The 20,688-nt window shown below is 39.3% G+C and overlaps 1 protein-coding gene across 1 annotated transcript in view; it reads right to left on the bottom strand.

Annotated features, from left to right (window-relative positions):
• Positions 1–20,688, bottom strand: part of LOC149286315 (protein kinase C gamma type-like) — a 123,712-nt gene that overhangs the window by 28,368 nt on the left and 74,656 nt on the right. Inside the window, exons 6-10 of the mRNA XM_089494228.1 lie at positions 11,169–11,325; positions 9,937–10,071; positions 9,259–9,349; positions 5,034–5,063; positions 1,274–1,405 (exon numbers count right to left, since the gene is read on the bottom strand). Of these exons, the coding sequence (XP_089350354.1) occupies positions 1,274–1,405; positions 5,034–5,063; positions 9,259–9,349; positions 9,937–10,071; positions 11,169–11,325 (545 nt within the window). The remainder of the gene's footprint in view (positions 1–1,273; positions 1,406–5,033; positions 5,064–9,258; positions 9,350–9,936; positions 10,072–11,168; positions 11,326–20,688) is intronic.

Here is a 20,688-nt window from a genome sequence, read left to right as displayed (position 1 = left end):
CCTTTCTAGGTGATTGGTTACTGGTCAGCCAAGTGTATGCCACTTGCCCAAGTATTTATAAAATATAAAAAAAAATGTAGCCATGGGCCCTGCATACATATGGGGAACTCAATGCAGGGGTCACATGTACTTGCTGCACTGACTCTGCAAATTAGGAGTAGACTGTCAGTCACTGCGATCTTCACTCCTTCTGACCCTAGCGTGACTCTATGTGAGATGTCCTCATGCCACATGCACAAGGCAGAGGAGAAGCACAATACTATGTCAATTGCACAGTTTATGTTGCAGCCTCTGTGATTGACCCGAAGCTGACATGCGGGTCACAATCCTCTCAGGTGTTGTTGGAGACTTCAGGGTAAGCTGCTTTGGGCCAAGGGCCGACCCAGGATGAAATACTGCCCCACCCATATACATTTATTTTCAAAATAAAAGTAATTATGTCTGCCTCAAGGATATGCAAATAAATTAAATCAAACAGTATTTTTTATCTCGTCTCTCCCTTTCTCTCTTCTTTCTCATTATCCTTCCTTTCTCCTTATCCTCCCTTTCTCCTTATCCTCTTATTCATTGTATCTCCCCCTTTTCCCCATCTCATTATCTCACCCTTTTTTCTTTGTCATTATCTCCCCTTCTCTCTCTCACTCCCCTTTCTCTTTATCTCTCCATTTTCTTGATCTCTCCTCACTACCTATATTTCTCCTCATCTCTCACCTTTTTTAAGTCCTGTGGTGAGAGCATTCAGTGCTACATTGTGGTGCACACGGCTCTGGTGCTGAGTACCAGGATATGAAGTCTTATCCCAGCGCTCAGCACCAATAGCCAGCATTTTTACAACCACCTAGATTGAATGAAAACAAAAAAATAACACTGGAACATGCCAGTTGCCACAGGACATGCTTGTTACAGGTGATTGGAATGGAAAACTTGCAACCTTCCTATATAACCTATATAAACTCCTGCAAATAGCACATCTTTCTATGACATATGACACTTTTTAAACACAGTGATTGGTGATCTTTATTTAAAGGTCTACGATGTCCCAACCAGAACTCACATTAAACACCCACATTGTAAATGACAATCTTACTAAGCTCTGATCTTATTCCCATTAGTTAATGTTTTAAAATATCTTTTGTAGACTTGTTATTATGTACTATTGCATTTTACTACATTATTAATGCTACATTAATTGACGTTCAATCAATTGGCTTCCCAAAAGGTTCAGTTGCAGCCTTATTTTTCAAGATTTCCCACCCATCACTTCCTTCCTCACCTTTCCAAAGCTTCCTTTGCCGAGCACCATGAGGAAATTAAAATCAGAGATGTGGAAGCGGCTGGTACCAAAAAAGCTAACTCGTTTAGAATCTGTTGGACTTGGACTTGGAACAGGTCCTCGTCTTACTTTCTGCAGAGTAAGAACAGTAAAGAAATAAGTCAAATAAAGCCTAATTCCAGTAACAGTTTTAGCCAGTGTTAGCTGGAACATTTGGACATGACATGACACCCGGACATGACAAAACAGTCAGAATAAAACCACATACCATGGTAAACAAGGAGATGTTTGTTTAAAACACTTAGTAACATTACATTCTTACCTGAAACTTTAATGATTTTACGCCACTTTTTAGTCTTTTAGCTGCATCGTAGAAGGAACTGCAAGTTTCTTAGGGTCACCCAAACCTAAGCTGTACTTTCTCTGTATTGAACTAATTTAATGATGCTGAGGCCTCCTAAATGATATGCCTTTTGAAGATATAATGTAGGCTTTTTATGAAAATCAAATATTTATTGTGTATGTAGTCTTACAATACATGTGTGACTAGGTAGACACATAGACTTTGACACCATTTGGGACATCTAGTCTGCCCATTTCTCCTACTGTAAAAACCCCAAACATTATTTGGTTACTGGTCGCTTGGAGCACACATTATTAAAATATTAAACATGACATATGAGTTTGTATTAGTGGATCACAAATCTGCAAGTAGTGACCATAGCGCAAGAAGAAGGAAAGATGCCATAGAACATATGCATGCATACATACATACATACATACAGGGCCGGCGCCACCTATAGGCAAAGTAGGAGCCTGCGGTCATTCATTAGAAGCGCGGCCATAGCTCGCGGTCACTTAATGGGAGGAGTGGGAGCGAGTCAGCCAGTTAGGAGGACCTTATGGGAGGGGCTTGTGGGGGTGGAGCCAGGGGGCGGCAAAATTATGTTTTGCCTAGGGTGGCAAAAATCCTTGCACCAGCCCTGCATACATACATACGGTAGTTTAGTACTGTTCAACAATGTTATGTAACAACTTGTAACCTGACAGCGCTTCATACTGCAGGAAACTGGGGTGGGGGAGATACAACCTAAATCAGAGATGCATATAGTGATTACACCGCATTGAAAGGCAATTACAGGATTGCGTAACCCTTTTTTCTGTATTTATTTTATCTCCTCAGCACTGTATGTGAAGTCTGTTTCTATGCTGGAGGCTGAATGTTGCATAGCAACAGAAGCTGATTTATGGGGAGGAAAAGATATAACTGATAACAGAAGAGCAGCATAAAAAAAATTGATAAATTTGTTCATGAAGATTAGGCGGTCTGTCTTGTCACGACTGCTGTGCTTTTGGGAAGAAATTCAAACTGCTTATTCCAGGAACCCCCCAAACAAGTGACGGAGATAACAGATGGAAACATATTTAAAAGAACATGGGCAAAGAGCAAAATATGTTATTGCTCAATTATGATTATTATTTGATAAGAGCTTTGCATTATAAAGGAGGTTTTGTAACCCTGTTGCTATGTTAATTCTTAGAAATACTAAAAATATTCTTTTCTATTCTTCAGTATACTTATTACCCGAGGGATGAAACTGTAGGCTGATCTTTTTTTTTCCTTCTAGGGCATCTCTTCTCTTTGCAGCCAGGGCTTGCCAGTGTAAAGCTATTAGGGCATGAGTGTTTTCCTTTTATCAGATATATGCCTCAGACAAAAAATGAGTTAATGAAAGCATATCTATCAGTCGAGATTTAAACTGCATTTCAGCAAGGTATCTGAAAATCGATATACTCTCACATTTTAAATTTAGGTCACTTGAGGGAATTTTGCTTGAACTGCCGGAGGCATAAAGTATGCACCCCTTTATCGACTGAACTTTTTTCTTTTTGAAGCCCAAGGTACAAGTGTTTCAATTTCTTGCTTAGAGGTAGAGATAAAACAAAGAACCCATGAGAAGCCACAGTGGGTCACCAGATCCCAAGTCTTCATCTTCTGGGGCTGATATCTAACACTTTTCCTCCCTCTCTGACCAAAATGCCTGCAGAAGGGACGTATCTTCTTGGCACCTTCCAAAGAGTGGAATTACTGAAGTCTTCAATGGGTGGTAGGAAACCAAAAGGGTAGCATACCTTTCTCACTAACAATTCTTGTTTTTGGCACACACACTAAAAAAATGTGCATTTTTATTTACTGTGAAAAGTTTTCTTTTTTGAACGGTAAGCTTGCAGGTGATATATATAAAACAATAAATAAATAATAATGAGGCTTTTCAACTAACTTACTTTATAATGCGTTCTGAAGGACCAACCCTGGTGAGCTCATTACTCAGAGGAGGTGAGTTGGCTCCTCATGTTGAATTGTTAAACCAGGGAGAAGACAACTTTAACTATGAAATGTTTCAGTACATGGCAACTGGCTTACAAACATAAAATTTAGTGAACAGATCTCTTATAGCTTTCTTAACCATCCACTGAGACAGAAAAAGCATTGCATATTAAACTAGTTGTAGATTTGTGAATGATTTTAAAAGCCTGATTTCAGAGAACCTGAACCTGAACCTGGAAGGCAAAATAGGTAACTAGAGCTTTGTATAAATGTATATTTATATTGAGATTCATGGGCCTTGTAATTTAAACTTGTCATAGTTTAATGGGAGTATAAAACAGAGGCAATACTGAGCAGTTGCCACTAGATGGCAGCAAGAAACAGACATCAATAAAGTGCTTCCAAGCTGAAAATGTTTGTGCTTTATAGTTGCATAGGAAATCCCCTTGTTCTTGGCTAGTTGGAGATATAGGAAAATTGCAGTTGCCCTACCACTCTATAGACTTTTGTAGAAATGTTTATTGTACTGATAAATAAAGAATACTCTGTATCTTTGTAGTCAAACAAAGAAAGCAACCCCCCAGCAATATGTTTTCTTTCTCTCATTGCCATAGCTCTCTTCATAACATTTCTATCTTCATTAATTTTTTTTCTTGATTTATTTTTAAACTTTATTTTGTTTAGCTAAATACCTGAAACAACCCAACTGCACTCAACTGCTTCTATATAAATTAATTTGGCCCCTACATCAAATACATTCCTGGGAAACAGGTGCCAAGTTTTGACTTGGAACTTCCTCACGTTCCTAACTAAAAGTTCCTAACTTGGTAGATAAAACTTGAAGCTTAGTAAATGTCTGTTGGGCCTATGACCAATGTTGCCTCCCATGTACCTTTTATTGCCACTCATGTTGTAGATGTCATCTTTTAGTACGCTGCTACCAACTGGATACAACTGGCTGCACACCGCAACTCTATGAGCATAGCTCGTGGCTGTGTACATCCAGCAAGCAGCCACATGTATGTAATTTTATCGGCTGCTGACCTTAATGTGCCAAGCCAAATATAAATCCTGTCCTGAATGCTTAACAATGGTTATTTTCCAAAGACTAACAGGCATCACAAACTCTCCATGATAATCATTTTATGCCTGTATATCCTTCTAGTTTATTATAGTGTACTCAAAACCACTAACCTTAATTCTAGTTTTAATAAAAATATGTCTATTTAAAATAAGATGCACTGTATATAAATTGTTTTTTCACTAAATTATTACAGGACAGAACATACTGTGCATGTTCATGAAATATAAATTTAACTTGCATTTTGCGGTATTATATTAGACAGATGAACAAAAAACTATTTTTTTTGACAGGTAACACACTGACACATTGGACTTTACGCATTCACAACAATTAACACTGATAATTACCTCATAAAGTTCAAGAGGGAAATTGCATGCCTGAAATAAAGAGGAAAATCAAAATGTGTACGAATGACAGGAAATATTATGAACCCGAGGAGAAATAAGGAAAAAAAACAAAAACTAAATCAACACAATGTGGTGAAAATTCAAATACAATGTAAAAGGGTTAAATGATTTGTTTGCAAAAGTTGAATAGAAATGAAAGCTAAGGAAACACACGCATATGTTTATTAAATACATACAACAGTAGAATAAAAAAATATTATTTCTTTTTACCAGGCAATAGACAATTGTAATCGTAAATATTTATATATATTTTATATTTATATTTATATATTTATATTTTAAAAGTTTGTCTTCCATTTAAAACATTGAAGAAGGTGATAAAATTCCATTAAACTGATAATTTTTTACAGAGCGTAATTCAATGCTAAAAATGTAAAGAATACTAATTGCAGGTTCAGTTTCATAAAGTAAGCAAATGCACAACTAAATTAAAAACCTTGCCCCTTTTTCATGCTTCAAGAATAGGTGCATAGGTTTCTAAAGTCAGTCCTTCAGCACATCCTATATATACATAGAAGATAGAAGAAGAGGGAGAAGATGCAGAACTGGTCGGCAGAAAATGTACGGAGACCGTAAGAGAGAAAGTGAACAAGAATGAGTGTGAGAGAATGAATGTGGGCACTGGGCAAAAAATGTTTTAACTGAACCGAATAGGCAGGAAACTAAATTTATTTGTACGTCTTATAATTATTATATAATAGGTAATAACGTGGTCAGGTCTGGTCAATTTTAGCTTTAACCCCAGTAGATTTGGGTATGATGGGATATGGATGCTATTTAAATTTATTCTAGTATAAATCTTTCCTAGCAGACAGGAGACCACTAACCCACGCAACAAGAAAGGTGTCCCTTTCTCATACACAAGAAATTATGAAAAAAATAAAAAATGGCATTTAAAAATTAAAAAAGCGACAATGTGGTTTTAATCTTGGAATAGTCTTAACACATTGCAGACAGATTTTTAACTCCTGCAAACACAATATACCTTATTTGCTCGATTATAAGACGAGGTTTTTTCAGAGCAAATGCTCTGAAAAATACCCCTTGTCTTATAATCGGGGTCGTCTTATAATCAGACCTCAAATAGGTCTGACTATGAGGTGACTAAGATCCAGATCCCCCGCAGCTGCAGGGGACCTGGATCCTCCTCTCCCCCCCCCCCCAGCCCCACTTACTGGTACTTCTGAGTCCCCTGTGTGTAGCTGGGGCAGCGTGTAGATGTCTACGCGATTTGCGTACACAACTTCCGCTGCAGCAGGAAGGAGGTGTGGCTAGCAGTGGGGGTTGTCTGCGTCCATCGCGCAGAGCTTCCCCGGCTGTCAGAGATCAGAGTTCCGGTGCGGGGAACTCTGATCTCTGACAGTCGGGGAAGGTCTGCGCGATGGACGCAGACAACCCCCGCTGCGAGCCACGCCTCCTTCCGGCTACAGCGTAAGTGCGTGGGATCTTCACGCTGCCCCGGCTACATGACAGGGAAGTCAGAAGCACCGGTAAGTTTGGGGGGGGCTGGGGGAGTGTTAATTGGGGGGCATAAGGCATTTCTGGAGGCAGAGTGCTCTGTGAAGTGACTTTTAACCCGCTTAATGCCGCTCTGCCTCCAGAAATGCCTTTTTAACCCTCTATACGCCACTCTGCCTCCTGAATGCCTTAAACCTCCCTTTATGCCACTCTTCCCCATAATCTGCCTTTTAACCCGCTAAATGCCAGAGTGGCATATAGGGGTATAAGGCATTTCTGGAGGCAGAGTGGCACATAGGGGGTCAAAAGGCATATCATGGGACACAGTGGCATATAGGGTTAAAAGGCATATCATGGGGCACAGTGGCATATAGGGGGTATAAGGCATTTCTGGGGCAGATGTGCATAACTGGGGGGCAGGTTGGAAAATAGAAGGAAATAAAACCAAAATATTTTTCTCAATCATAGCTTTTATTAAAAAAAAATAGTTTACCTGAATTAACATTTACTGGTAAAACTTTTTTCCTATAGGGTCGTCTTTCTAAATTAATATTCAGATTTGGGGGGTCGTCTTATAATCAGGGTCGTCTTATAATCGAGCAAATACGGTGTATATAAAGGCTGCTTGAGTTGGGTACACTTTTGATATAGTTGATTACAACAAAACATGACTGCTCTCTCTGTCATGCAATTTCATAATTTAATGAGGACGTAGTTAGGAATGCCTACATATACTACACACCGGGCAACACTTATATAAGCAAATGTTTAAATTGAAATCAATGTACGGTTTTTAAAATTTACAAATTTTATTGTTCTGTAAGAGGCCTTTTGTTGTCTTTTGTGACGATGAGCAATGTAAGCATAAGATCGTAAGCTTGAGCAGGGCCCTTCTCAAATTGTTATGTTACATACTACTTGTTGTGTTCTGTCCACCCATTGTACAGCGCTACGGATTTTGATGGCGCTATATAAAACAATAAATAATAATAAGGATAACGCCTAGCCCCACAGTTGTTGAAATACATGTACTGTGAAGCTAAGCATCAAAAATCAAACAACCCCTGTAGGGTCATATGTTGCCTAGCCGTGCGCTCATTGTTATCTATGTTCAACTTGGAAATACTCTAATTGCAGCTGGGTTGTTTTCAACCCAGTTGATAGTATACGGTTAAACTAAGTTATTACATGTATATAAACATTTTTTGTAAATACATGTGAAGAAAAGCAAGTGTGTGTTTCTTTTAAAATGTATGATATTATTGGTGGCATATGTTTGTTTATCTCATTTTTTATATTCCTATAATTTAAAATTAGGAATTAACTAGTTTGTAAAACACTTATTCTTGCAGTTTAGAAATTAAATATAATAAAGTAAAGAGTGCATATTAGTGTCTCCTGTAATTTTGAATAATGTAAATTTTCTAATTCCTTTAAGTAGAAAGTTCCATATTTTGTCTTTGTTTTTCTTTAGTGACTTTGAACGCTAGGAACCCACATTGCGGTACATGGGGGGCTATTTATGAAAAAAATGGGATTGTGGTGCAACGCTTGAAAAGGTTTTATCACCATAGTAAAAATTTGTTTACCTCAATAATACTAGTTGGAGATTCATATAATTAGATTCATGGGATCAACTGAATAAAAAATAATTTGGTAATCCCTAATGAGTACAATAGAATTTCAGATTTTCTGGGGGGAAAAAACCCACAAATGGACCACCAGAATACCATTAAAAGTGAATAAAACACAGAAGAATGGCTTTATAGCAAATTCTAAAACAACGGTTTATTCATCAGGCAGAAGAGCTGTGGCTTCAAACCCCTCGTTTCACTATTTATTATGAATGACCAACAATGGTAAATTTCTCCAGCAAAAAGGGCTGAGATGGCCCTGTTTAATGCATAAATCAAAGGATGCGGAGGTTTAAGAAATCTCACTGATTTAACGATGCTTTATACAGGGCCAGCCAAAACTCTTCTTGCAGCAGAAGCTCACTGGCATTGGGCTTTTCAATATACTGTATAGTTTAGTCCAAGAAAAAGTATAGGGAAATAATCCATCTTCGCCCAAAGGCACTGTCTTCTAAAATGGCTGCACGAGAGTGTTCTTATATACTTCTGTGCACCAGCGGATCTCATTGTTAGAAGCTGGATGTCCATTGACTTCATTCAAGTCTAAAGTCAACAAAAATGCAATACAAGCTCCTAACTCTGGGGGCTGCTGGTGTGAGTGATGCAGCAAGTTGGCTTCAGTGAATTTGTGAGTTAGACTTGTGTCCAACTAGTGTGACTTTGCTGCTGCTAATTCACTTTGCAGTATATTGTGACATCATACTGCTAAATTAGATTATTTGAAGACTCCTCACAGAAAGACTCCCTAAACACTAAGTTTGAAGCATGTGTTTCTCAGAAGTAAAACCTGGTATTCTAGTGGCCTGTTTTGTAATAAAACATTTTAAAAATGTAACTTTTATTTATTTTTATTTTTCTTTTGTTGTAACCCTGTACGTATTATCACTTCACAAGGGTATTTTTTGTTTAAGTTGCATTTAGAATCAGCATCATTTAATACAATTTTCTGTAATGCAAATAAGTTATTTTCAAAGGTTTTCTGTGGTCAATGTAAGGGGAAATATTTTTTTTGTGATGCATTCTACGGACTGTAGAACACTTCCCTCTGTCCTATTCTTGGGCAAGACCTGTACCTCAAACTTTTGCCGAAGTCCAAAGTCATCTGCATCATCAGCCACAGGGACATTGTAATACTCTCCTTCCTCTTGATTCAGTAACTTGTACCTGAGAGAGACATGGGTAGACAGAAAACCGGGACCGAAGAACGGAGGAGGAGAGTGACAAAGTAGGAAACAATATACAAGGTGGCGGGAGAAGTATGGAGCAGTAAACCAAAAGAACAAGACATAACCACAGCAGCAAAATTTAAATTGGCAGAAAAAAGTCATAGCCATGGCAGAAGTATAAAGTACACACAAGATAAATAGAAAAAGGAAAGTAACAACGAGAGAAAAATGAACACAAAAGTAATAAATGGAAATGATAAAATCAATTAAAATATGCAGTTGAATAAAATAAATTGGAAAAAACGGTAATACCAAATGAACAAAGATAAGAAAAAAAAACAAGAGAAAGAAAGATAAGAAAAAGGAAAATAAGGTAGGTGCTTGCAGAAGAAATTAGGTAATTTGTGACTGACGTTCCTTACAATGTGCAATGTACCATCTTTTTAGTGGCATCTGTGTAATAGCATTTGAGCCTTAAGTCGTTATTAATTAGTAACTAGTAATTGTTCAGACAGCAAGTTGACAATTTAGGCACCATAAAAAGTTTAGTGATGTAATTCACATTAAAAAAGAAAAAACAATTACCAGCCATCCACAGCATTTTTCATTATTTCTGAGACTCCAAATGACATGGAGCCCATGAAGTCATTTCGTGAGGTACGATCCCAGTCCCAAACTTCTACAGAGAGCCGTCTGTCCCCATCTCCTTGCTTTAGAGAGCTTAATAGACCAAAGTAAAACACAAATTGAAAGCAAGAACCATTTAAGACATTATGATTAGCTATGTAGAAAGGATACTCCTGAATTATCAAAAATAATTAAGAAATATATTTTTTTACAATAATTACATATTTGCGATACTTAATTTCGACACAAAATACTTAATTTTCTTTACAAAAACTGAAGTGGTACTATTGGAATGATTAACTTCGCCCCATTGTATTCTGAGTGGGTGTAATAATACTCTTACAAGACAGGTGGACAGATTTCAAGATTGTATACATTTGAGTTAAAACCTTAGAGAAACATATAATAACCATGCATACTTAATGTTGACTGTTACCTAGAATTAAGTTTGTTGTCTTATACATGGAAACATTTATAGTTCCATACCATAGCCTGAACTGTTTCACTAAGAGAAATTAAAACGCATGAAACATGTTCATGTGTGTAAATCTGAGATCATCAGCAAGTCTGTAAAACATGGGCATGAGCTTTTGACCTTACAGAGGACAGGCAACAAAATAAATATTTTAATTAAATAATAATACTAATTTTAAATTAAATTGTGCTGTACTGCACTGATAAAATTTAACAAGATCGAAACAGGTATATGTTGGTGGAACTCCATGGCTCATGAAATTCCAAAACTGTACTTGGCATATGCAGTAGCCCAAGGCAGCAGGTCTGGGGGCAGCAACTTCTAGACTGTCTTATTAGTAGCTCATCGCTCTATTGGGGTATTGGCCTCCTTAGTGCACAGCAGCCACTTATATTGTACAGATCTCTATAGCAGCACTTATACAACATCTAACCTGGAGCACAAGAATATGATATCAACGCATTGTACACTGTTTTCAAATAATGCAGTGTGTAACAAAGAATTCTGTCATTTAATCTTCTTCAAAACCATTTAAAACCTGATGCCTGCGTAAACATATATAAGAGCCTTCAACATTAAAAGGTGAAATACATTCCTGCTATGTTTCAACCACACTATCCTCATTTGCTGTAGTTTTTTGGAGGCTTGTGTACCTGCAATCATAATTGACTATAAAAGACCCCTCTATAACATATATAATGGAATATTGACTTACAATAGAAAGGCCTCGTTCCAGATTGGATTAAGAGTAGACTTGACAGTCCTTGTTTTCTGTTTAGTCAGATTCTTTGGGTCTGGTATTAGCTTCAGTTTTACATAAGGATCTGACAAACCATTTGGGTCCATTGGAATGAGGTTTCGAGCTTCACCAACTTAAAATAAATAACAATAAACAAATGGTCACGTGGTTTACAATAAATAGGCTGTAACAATGTAAGATTAATGCATGACCGTATCCAGCAAACGTCTCACGCGTTTTCCAGAATCATAAATTTAAGTTGATTAAATCATTGATCTATTTCTCACTAACCCCTAAGTTTCAAAATGTATCATGAGATGGAGATGTATTTTTTAGGCCATATCTGCATAACTTCCCAGTGTGGGCTATCTGGAGTTCTCCCTCTTCTGGTGGGGGCTTCAACTGGAGGGTCAGAGGCTTAGATATAATGTAAAGAATTTCATCTCACTAAGATGGTGGTAGATAAGTAGAATAACATTACAGCAAAAATGATGAAGGTCAAGTGTTTCATTTTTCTCACTGGGAATAGACAGGGCTGAATTAAAAGCAGAGCTCATTGTTCCAGGGTCCCAGAACTCTGAGGGCCCTGCAGCATTTCTTTTCCACAAAACAGTGATCAGATAAGGTCCTTTTTGGGAAGTTAGTGTCAGTGAGGGTGGTTTAGACTATAAGGAGCTTACAGGAGGGAAGTGGATAATGAGGTAAATACTGTGTATATATATTAGGGTCAGCACATCATCCATGTTTTCCTGGACGCATTTAATTTTTACATATTGCTGAAAAGCCCAGATAAAATGCCGCCCTGTACTATGGGGGATGTATAAGCATACCTGGGAACCTCTGGGCCAGGACATAAGAGAAAGGAAAAATGGGCGGGGAATGGGGCGTGTCAAGACCCCCGCTCCCACAACCCGGAGGATTCGGGTCTTGACCCAGGGAAGTGGTGCTTCACTTGGAGATGTCCGGGTCAAACCCGGAGAGTTCCTAGGTATGTGTATAACTAATTGGTTCCCCTCCATAAGTCTATACATTCCCCATATCTGGGCTGGTCAGCAATATGTAAAAATTATATGCTTCCTGGAAAACATGGCCGGTGTGTGTGTATATGTGTGTATATGTGTGTGTGTGTGTCTGTGTCAGGGGCCACCCAGGATGCGGAGCTGTATATCTCTGTTTTTCCATGCCTTGCCTCAGTTCCCATGTTTTGCTGGGGACCATTTCTGGATTTCCGTATGTTCTGTCCTGAACCTCTGATTCCTTGATTCCAGTCTTGCCCTTTGCTTCAGCTCCTGTTTCCTTTATAAGGTGTGCCCCACCCGTGTGTTCTGTTTGTCTCAGTCAGCAGTCTAAAGGTATGTCCTTCTTGGTTTTGTGTATAGATTCAATGTTCAGTTTATTAGTACTTCCGTAGGCAGGGTTTAGCATACTAAGCATACTATGGCCATAAGATGTGACGGAATCTCCAATTGTTTTCTTATAGTCCTAGGCTAGTTCCTGTATTTATGTGTGTCAGTCTGTGATGTCCTGAATCCCCGGTAGAGGGGTGTCCTGTCTTGTATCCCCGGTAGAGGGGTGTCTTGTATCCCGGTAGAGGGGTGTCTTGTATCCCCGGTAGAGGGGTGTCTTGTATCCCCGGTAGCGGGGTGTCCTGTCTTGTATCCCCAGGAGAGGGGTGTCCTGTCTTGTATCCCCGGTAGAGGGGTGTCCTGTCTTGTATCCCCAGGAGAGGGGTGTCCTGTCTTGTATCCCCGGTAGAGGGGTGTCCTGTCTTGTATCCCCGGTAGAGGGGTGTCCTGTTCTGTCCATGTCGGATCTTGAGTATTCCTTGTCTTGTTCCCTGTTGTGCCCTGTATTATGTATGTCTTGTCTGGTTATGTTTCTTGCTTGGTCTCCCTGTCCCTTGCTCGCTATGTTTCCGTGTCACTCTGCTTAGCTTCCATACTCCCAGCCTTCAGCATTCTGCACATGATTCTAGTGTTATGTCTCATGCCTGCTTCAGGGTGCCTGCAGGATATCTCCAAGTTCTGCTCTGTTCTGTCATCATCCGCTGCTATGTCAGGGTGCTGGTATGTGGCTGCACAACCCTAGATGCCCACCGGGAGGGTGCTGTCGCCCTGCACCAGGCCCAACTCCACTACTGCACAGTAACTCCTGCACACAATCTTTGGGCACTCTGGGTCTTTACAGTCGTCTGTATGGACCCAGTTCGTGACAGTATGTATGTGTGGGGGTTACATAATAAAAGTTAAAGAGGAGGAACAATGTATAACCAGACAAGCAAGATAAAAGAAAAAAGGTAAAGATATAAAAAGTGAGAAAAAGATGTCACTAAGTGAGGTGCAAAATAGAGAGATGGCAAAATGAATCGCCTAAGAGGGAGGAAAGTATAGAACAGAAGACAAATGGGGGGGCTTGCTTAAGGCAGGAAATCCAGAGAAAGGGCCCTTCCCGTGCTCCAGGATCCATATCTCCTTAATCTGGCCTTTGGAACAGAGCATAAACTCCCCTTACTTAGTCAATATAGTTAGAGTATTCATGTTTGTATGTGATATGTATAAGGCTATCCTGTACGTAACACCAAAATAGGCAAAGTGGTTCTTCTCTGCTGTAACATTTCTATGGGTCGAGATAAAAATTCAGTGAATTGGTGGAAATTGATTTCAGTTATAAGTACAAAAAATTGAATGTGCGCAGTGATAATTAATATTTATCTCTTTAGTTGAAGAGAGATGCACTTGTAAGGTATTCATATTTCAGAAAAAACAACATATATTGCTTAATATGTTTATATAATGGGATGATAAATCCACCAAATATACTGAAATCCTCTTATATTTATCATGCTCACATTCATTTGAGCCTTACAGATCCAGGCTCGAAAAAATATGCAGCTATACGTTCAAGCAATGTGTATTCTTTCTATACAACAAGGGGTCCTCCAGATTGTGTGTAGCAGAAACGGAGAAGCAACGGAACAACCTTATAGAGAAAACTGAAATGCAGTGATTTAGACATTCATCTGCTTACATATAAGCTTGGGTGCATAAATGTCGCCATCCAGCAAGCAGTGTAGTAAATTCTGTATAGGTAGTACAATGAAGTGCCTTCCACCGGTTTTCTTCCTCTTGCCCCGCATCACGTTATACTCCGTTTGAGCTTCTTCAAATGGATGTTTATTGTAATTGTCCTCGGCTACATTTATATTCTATTGCCATTAGCTTTCTACTTATTATTCAGCATGAATAAAAAAACTATTATTTTACAGCTGTCTAAGATGTACAGATTTATATAAACTGATTTCCCCCCGAAATATGAATATCTTATATGTACCTCTTTTCAAGAGATAAGTATTCATGATCCTTATTTGTTTCCGCACCCTCACGTTCTTGCACTTTTCTGTTTGTGTTCCACCAAAAGTGAAAAATTAAATAGAGCCCACGCTATAAAAGAGCGCCCACACAATTCACATATATTTTTCACTGATTTCAGTTATAAACCTAAGCTGACTACTAGTATGATACAAGAATAAGGAGTAGTTCTGCCTTGACTGTTGATCTTTAGAAACACATTTATACCATGGCCTAGTAGTGTTCACTGGCACGGGGGAAAAGACTGAGCAGCAGTTTTAATGTGCACACACACAACACGATATCATTTCAAGTATAGCATAACGGTTATTTTTAACGCAAGCTTGTTGCTAAGGGGAATCTCAGCTTAAGGTGCTAGGAATTAATAAGGACACCACACGGCGGAGCTTGAAAAACAAGACATGAAGAGACTTTTTTTTTCCTGATACTTCACACAAAAAATATCAATTAACGAGTAGACTAGGTTGCCAGGGTTAGAACTCTCTTATGTGTGTTTTAAAGAGGACTATTACATGTACATTTAAAAAGGTAGAAGACAAAGGCTTAGAGAACAGACTTGACTTCTTTATTTCCCATATGGTTATCCGGTAATTGAGAACTGCCCCATATTTTCAGTACCATCAGACGGGTCTATTCTGAGATGAAAAGGCTGGCCGCGTATTTATATTATTATGACAATATTATGTCATGATATAATGTGATTAATATTTGTTGTATCAAGATGTTCTTTATGTGAAAAAAAAAACACCAAAGAATCACCACCCCATTTAATATTTCTCCTCGTACATACAGAGGACAAATTATGCAGCAAATTCTGGCTTATCTCTCACAAGGAGAATGTTCACCATACCCGCACACCATAGTTATATTGTCGTATTATCACAGCTGTGAAATCCTCTGCTGTGCAGGTAATATAACCATTAAGTGGTCTATGAATATCTCACCGCTAAGCATGGGTGATTATGTACTATGGTTACTACTCTGGAAGGCAATTTGATAATTATAAGTAGACATGTGAGAATGGCAAAATTGTTCATTCAAACCAGTATGTTTTCTGTTTCACCAAAGATTATACGATAATGTTCAGCTGATGTCCATAATATTATTATTATATTGGCTGTATCATCGTGCTAATCTGGGAATGGTGAATGGACTGTGTAAGAGTTAAATGTCACTGTTGCATTCTCTCTTTAGCAGATGAGAAGTTATGTTCTGTTGCCAGAGTCTGACAGGGAACTGGCGTATCTAACTGCTTTGCATCTTGTGGGCGCAGTGGAGAGGAATTCTGTTGAGACTGAGAAGCAAAGGGAAATGTATTGTCAATGAGAGCTTGTAAGCTGGTTAAAATGGGGAAATAAGAGGTACACCTAACTGATATACGAAATAAACTTCATGGAATGGTGTATGGGAAGTATGTAATTGTGAGCTCCGAGAGGAGAACTGCAGATGAGTCTACACATACAAGTTCAGTGGCCTGCATTTCATTTAGCTACTATGACAAAGCCCTTCCATCACTCGGGTTGACATTCACATGTTCATCAGCTGGTTTTAACATTTGTTTATTTATTGCATCATTGAATTCCAAACTATGGGAGGGCATTAATTTAATATACAGAATAAAGTATGTAGTATCATGCATCAAACAGTCTGCGCTACAGCCATAAGAGATGACAGGTCACGCCAGTGTATATAGGAGGACAGCCTGCACTTAAACTGCACTTCAAGCAGTATATCAAAGCACTCACAGTATGGTGTAAAGTTTTATGCTACGGGATAAACTGTGACCTTCCGAATATATGAAGGAAAGGACAGTCACCTTTATCCCTCTAGCTGCCCACAATCTGTGGGATTTGTTATCTCCCTATTTGAATAATGGCTACCACCCCTGGGTGGATAATTTTTATAGCAGCCCAGATTTATTTCATTATTTATTTTTAGTTCATACTCCAGCATGTGGCACCGTGAGGAAAAAAAACCTCAGTGCATCATCGAATACAATAGAAACATGGGGGTTAGATCTTTCAGACCTGTGCCTGCAGCCATATCTGGTGTTGAGGAAGACCAAGACATGGTACAAAAAGGTGGCAATCTACCTCACCCATGTTGCCATGTACAAAACATACGTGCTATACAAGGGATGTGGCACTGGGAAGACCTACACCTTCCTGGAATTCCAACTACAAATCTTGAGGGATATCCTTTGAGGATGCCACCCCAAATGTATAAGTTGGAAATGTCCTGTGTCTTATCAGCAGGCATATTGCTTGCACAAACCTGCCCATCGGTGCTCAACAGAAATCAAGAAAAAGGTACCACTGCCCTTCATGTCCCTTTCTGCCAGGACTCTGCATCAACAATTGCTTCTTGGTCTACCATACCAGGATAGAATATTAGATTTCTTTTATATGTATTTTTTTTCGTTCAGGGGAAAGGAGGGTACTTTCAATTGGCACAATGCCATACACCTGTGCCCTGTAAAAAAAATCACATGCATGAAAAAACCCTATGCATCTAGGGTATTTCTGTAATATGGAAATGCGGCCGAATAATCTGCAGGAAATCATTGCTAAGACTGACTTGATTGGCTGCATGAAAATTATCCAAATGCCCCTCATGAGATATCTGGGCTGTATGCATATACTTTTATGGATATGTTTTGGGTTTCTTTGTTAAAAATTAGAGTTGCAATCCTATAATGCCAAATGTAAACAATTAACCTTATAATATGTTTCCTATAACTGTTGGGAAACTATGAAAAATCTAAATAAATGAAGTACTTCTGAAATCAGACACCTCAATTGATACGTTTTGAGGGTATTTTCTGTCAATTTTAGAGGGGAAAATATATTTTAAAAAATTCTCTATTTTCCTCTAATTTTCAAATAATCATGTAACTCTTGTATCAAAAGAAATCTCTTCTTGACAAAAAACAATATATAGTTTACATGGTGCACCATTCACAGGAAAGGGGAATAATGGCTGAACCAACATATTGCAAAAATGGCAAAATATCTCCTGGATGTAAGGTACCAAAAACCCTTCAGACTGAAGAGGTAAATAGCCCATTTGGAGCACAGCATTTTCTGAGGTGAAGCACCAGGACATTACATGATGTCCTATAGCATGTAAAAAAAAGAAAAAAAACTTGAAAGTACTTGAACGTGCCTTCATGTCTTGCTTGTGGCATGATAAAACAATTTCAAGCTTGTAAACTCATTTCAATGTACATTTACTGTTTGGATGATTGTAACCAGTGGCGGAAAATCCAGGGTTGCAGGGGTCGCGACCGGGCCCTGGAGTTCTGCCAGTCAGGGGGGCCCAAGCACACGGAATGCCGGCACAAAGTGCTGTATTCCATCACCTAGGAGACCGTGCCGTTGAGTCCCGCATCCCGGACAGTTTCAATCCGGGACAATGCATTGTCCCGGATTGAGAGCGCTCCTTAGACGTGGCTCTCCGCCAAACTTGCTCCACCCACCTCACTGAACGGGACTGGCATAGCTCTCACTGAACGGGACTGGCATAGCTCACGATCGTCACTGAGTCGCGCTGGCCAGCTGACTCAATTCTATTTTGGATCGATGGGGACGGCTTCTTAAAATGCCACCCCCGTCGATTCTAAATTGAATTGAGTCAGCCGGCGTGCTCAATAACCTTCATGGGCGGCGCCAGCGCGGCTCAATGACCTTTGTGGGCGATGCCAGCCCAGTTGAGTGAGGTGGGTGGAGCAAGTTTGGCAGCGGGAACCCAGTTAGGGTGTGTGTCTTCAGTCAGGTAAATTCACAAACAGGGGGCATGGCTGGCAGTGGGAGGCTGGGACAAAGATGCTATGGGAAACTGGCAAGAAACTCTGTCCCCAGTTTCCTATAGGTATCTTTGTCACTAAATAGATCCCCATAGTCCCATGTTTAGTGATAAAGATGCCTATGGGAAACTGGGGGCAAACTCTGTCACCATTTTCCCATAGGCATCTTTGTCACTAAATAGCTACCCATAATCCTTTATGTCTCTATATCAGGTATGCTGTAAAAGGGAGGGATGCTTAATAAACAATGTTGATTAATGGTTGTCATTTATATTTGCAGAACCACACCATCCATGGCTGTGAAGTGTGACTTTTTTTTATTCTGAATGCTGCATTGTTGAAGATAAAGTAAGTTGAAAAAGTTGACAGATATGATTAAATATGTAATTTGTTGAAAAGGGGGGGGGCTTTAACAGATTCTCGCACCAGGGCCCTGAGGTTACACCCCTGATTGTAACTAACCAGATTGTTAAGTGATATTACTATTTTCCATGTTGTGATCATCCATTGCAAATTGTTGTAGAATATAATGCTGCCCATCCACTGGGACAGTTTCCATTTGGTGGGGTGCTTCTTTTGTAGCGTGTATTATTTTGATATGTGTCAATTTATGGCAGTTCTTCTTTGTAATACTTTGAAGTTTTTGCCTCTTTTGTGGAGTTGATGGCTGCATTACCTGGAAGACTTCCAGCCAAATCCGGTACATGTTCAGAGCTGTTGGTTTCATGCTAGAAGGTGGCAAGTTTCGGGTTCCTTTGGTGGAGGATAAAATGGAGGGCAATCGCGTGGTCCTGTCTTTCTTGAGGATTGAGATTAACAACAAGCTCAATGTACACAGTGATGCATTCATGCCTGGCCCCCAGTACCTTGCCTTTCTGGAGTTGTTTACCATTGTAGGAATAGAATTACGGGGTTTGGATCTGGTCAATTTGTGCGTGTGTTTTTTTGCCGCAACAAACAACATCAGTAATCTGACTTTTAATGGCTGATAAATTCCATGTACGCAATAAAACGCACAAAGCCAAAAAATCAAATTGAAGAATGTTTTATGTGTATTCAATGTTTATGATTTTTGATGATAGAAAAGCACTGTCATTTAGAATAACACTGATGCTTTTCTGTGTGCAGTGATTGTCTTCCTAGGTTTTAGTTAATATGCATGGACCACATTCAGCTAGATGCTCATTTAATGTTCCCATTTATATGATTGCAAACAAAACTACCCTGAATTTAAACATGTTGTTTCTGTTGACTTCTAATACAGGCTTACCAGAGACACTAGACACATACAAATTATAGTTGTGGCTGGGGCATATGCTGTTTTTGCCAAAAGCAAACACTATAGAGGCTTACAATTAGATACAATGCAAAACAATCACAAGTGTTCTAATAAATAATTATCTTAATCTTTCCACTGTATCTAAATGGCATTTGCTTTGCCATAGGGTTACCATAACGGACACAGAGCCCAGCCCCCCCCCCCAAAAAAAGTTCTGTCTCTGTCCATCTTGATGAAAGGTGAGGAGCGCATGCTGGTGCAGAACTGTCTTAAAGGGACACTCCAGCCATCATATTCACTCTCATGCATATGGTAGCTGAATGGTCATCTTTAAATAATAATTTCTCCCCAATAAATGTATAGAGATAGCCAAACAGAGAAGGTGTGAAAACATCATGGTTTGTTGGATGGGATGGATGAGGATAAAAGGGATTTGGAATTACGAAAGGAAGAAATTTGGAGCAATGAAAAGGAAAATATTTACTAAATCGAAGCTACTTAAACAAAGAACAATTTTTATATTTGTAACCCAGTGCAGTCATTCTGTCTAATAACATTGCAGCTGGGTTGTCATGGATACTAACCTTTCCTTCCAGCACCAGGTCACTTGTCTCCTGTGAGCCAATCAGTATCTCTTTGGGACATATGTCAGTCTTCCTGAGCTAGGATAATGTTTTTCAGCCTATCAGAGGAGAGGATCTAGGAAGAAACTTCTGGAAGAGCAGAGCTAAGCAGGGGAGTGAAGAAGGAGGAGAGACAGACTGCCCTCCCTGTAAGCAGGCCTGAAGTAAGCCTGCTGCCTTTAGTGTGTGTACTGCTGACATCCACAGCAGTACACTGAAGTTGAAGTACATGTGTGCAGAGAATACAGCATGGTGCTGTATGCTTCCTGAGTGAATGTGAGAGACTGCAAGTACCCAGAGCGTCCAATTCCTGCATCCTGTACCAGTGAGGTGAAAGCAGAGCTGCAGACAGACATCTGTGTGGGAAGACAGTTATAACTCTCAGCCAGGAGGTTAAAGGGGCAGCATCCCAGAGCTGCCT

This window comes from Sceloporus occidentalis, unplaced genomic scaffold (genome assembly GCF_023333645.1).
Source record: "Sceloporus occidentalis isolate IW3139 unplaced genomic scaffold, rSceOcc1.0.p SCAF_70, whole genome shotgun sequence".
NCBI lineage: Eukaryota > Metazoa > Chordata > Lepidosauria > Squamata > Phrynosomatidae > Sceloporus > Sceloporus occidentalis.
The sequence above is the reverse complement of the archived record's forward strand: the minus strand, read 5'-3'. Positions and strand labels throughout refer to the sequence as shown.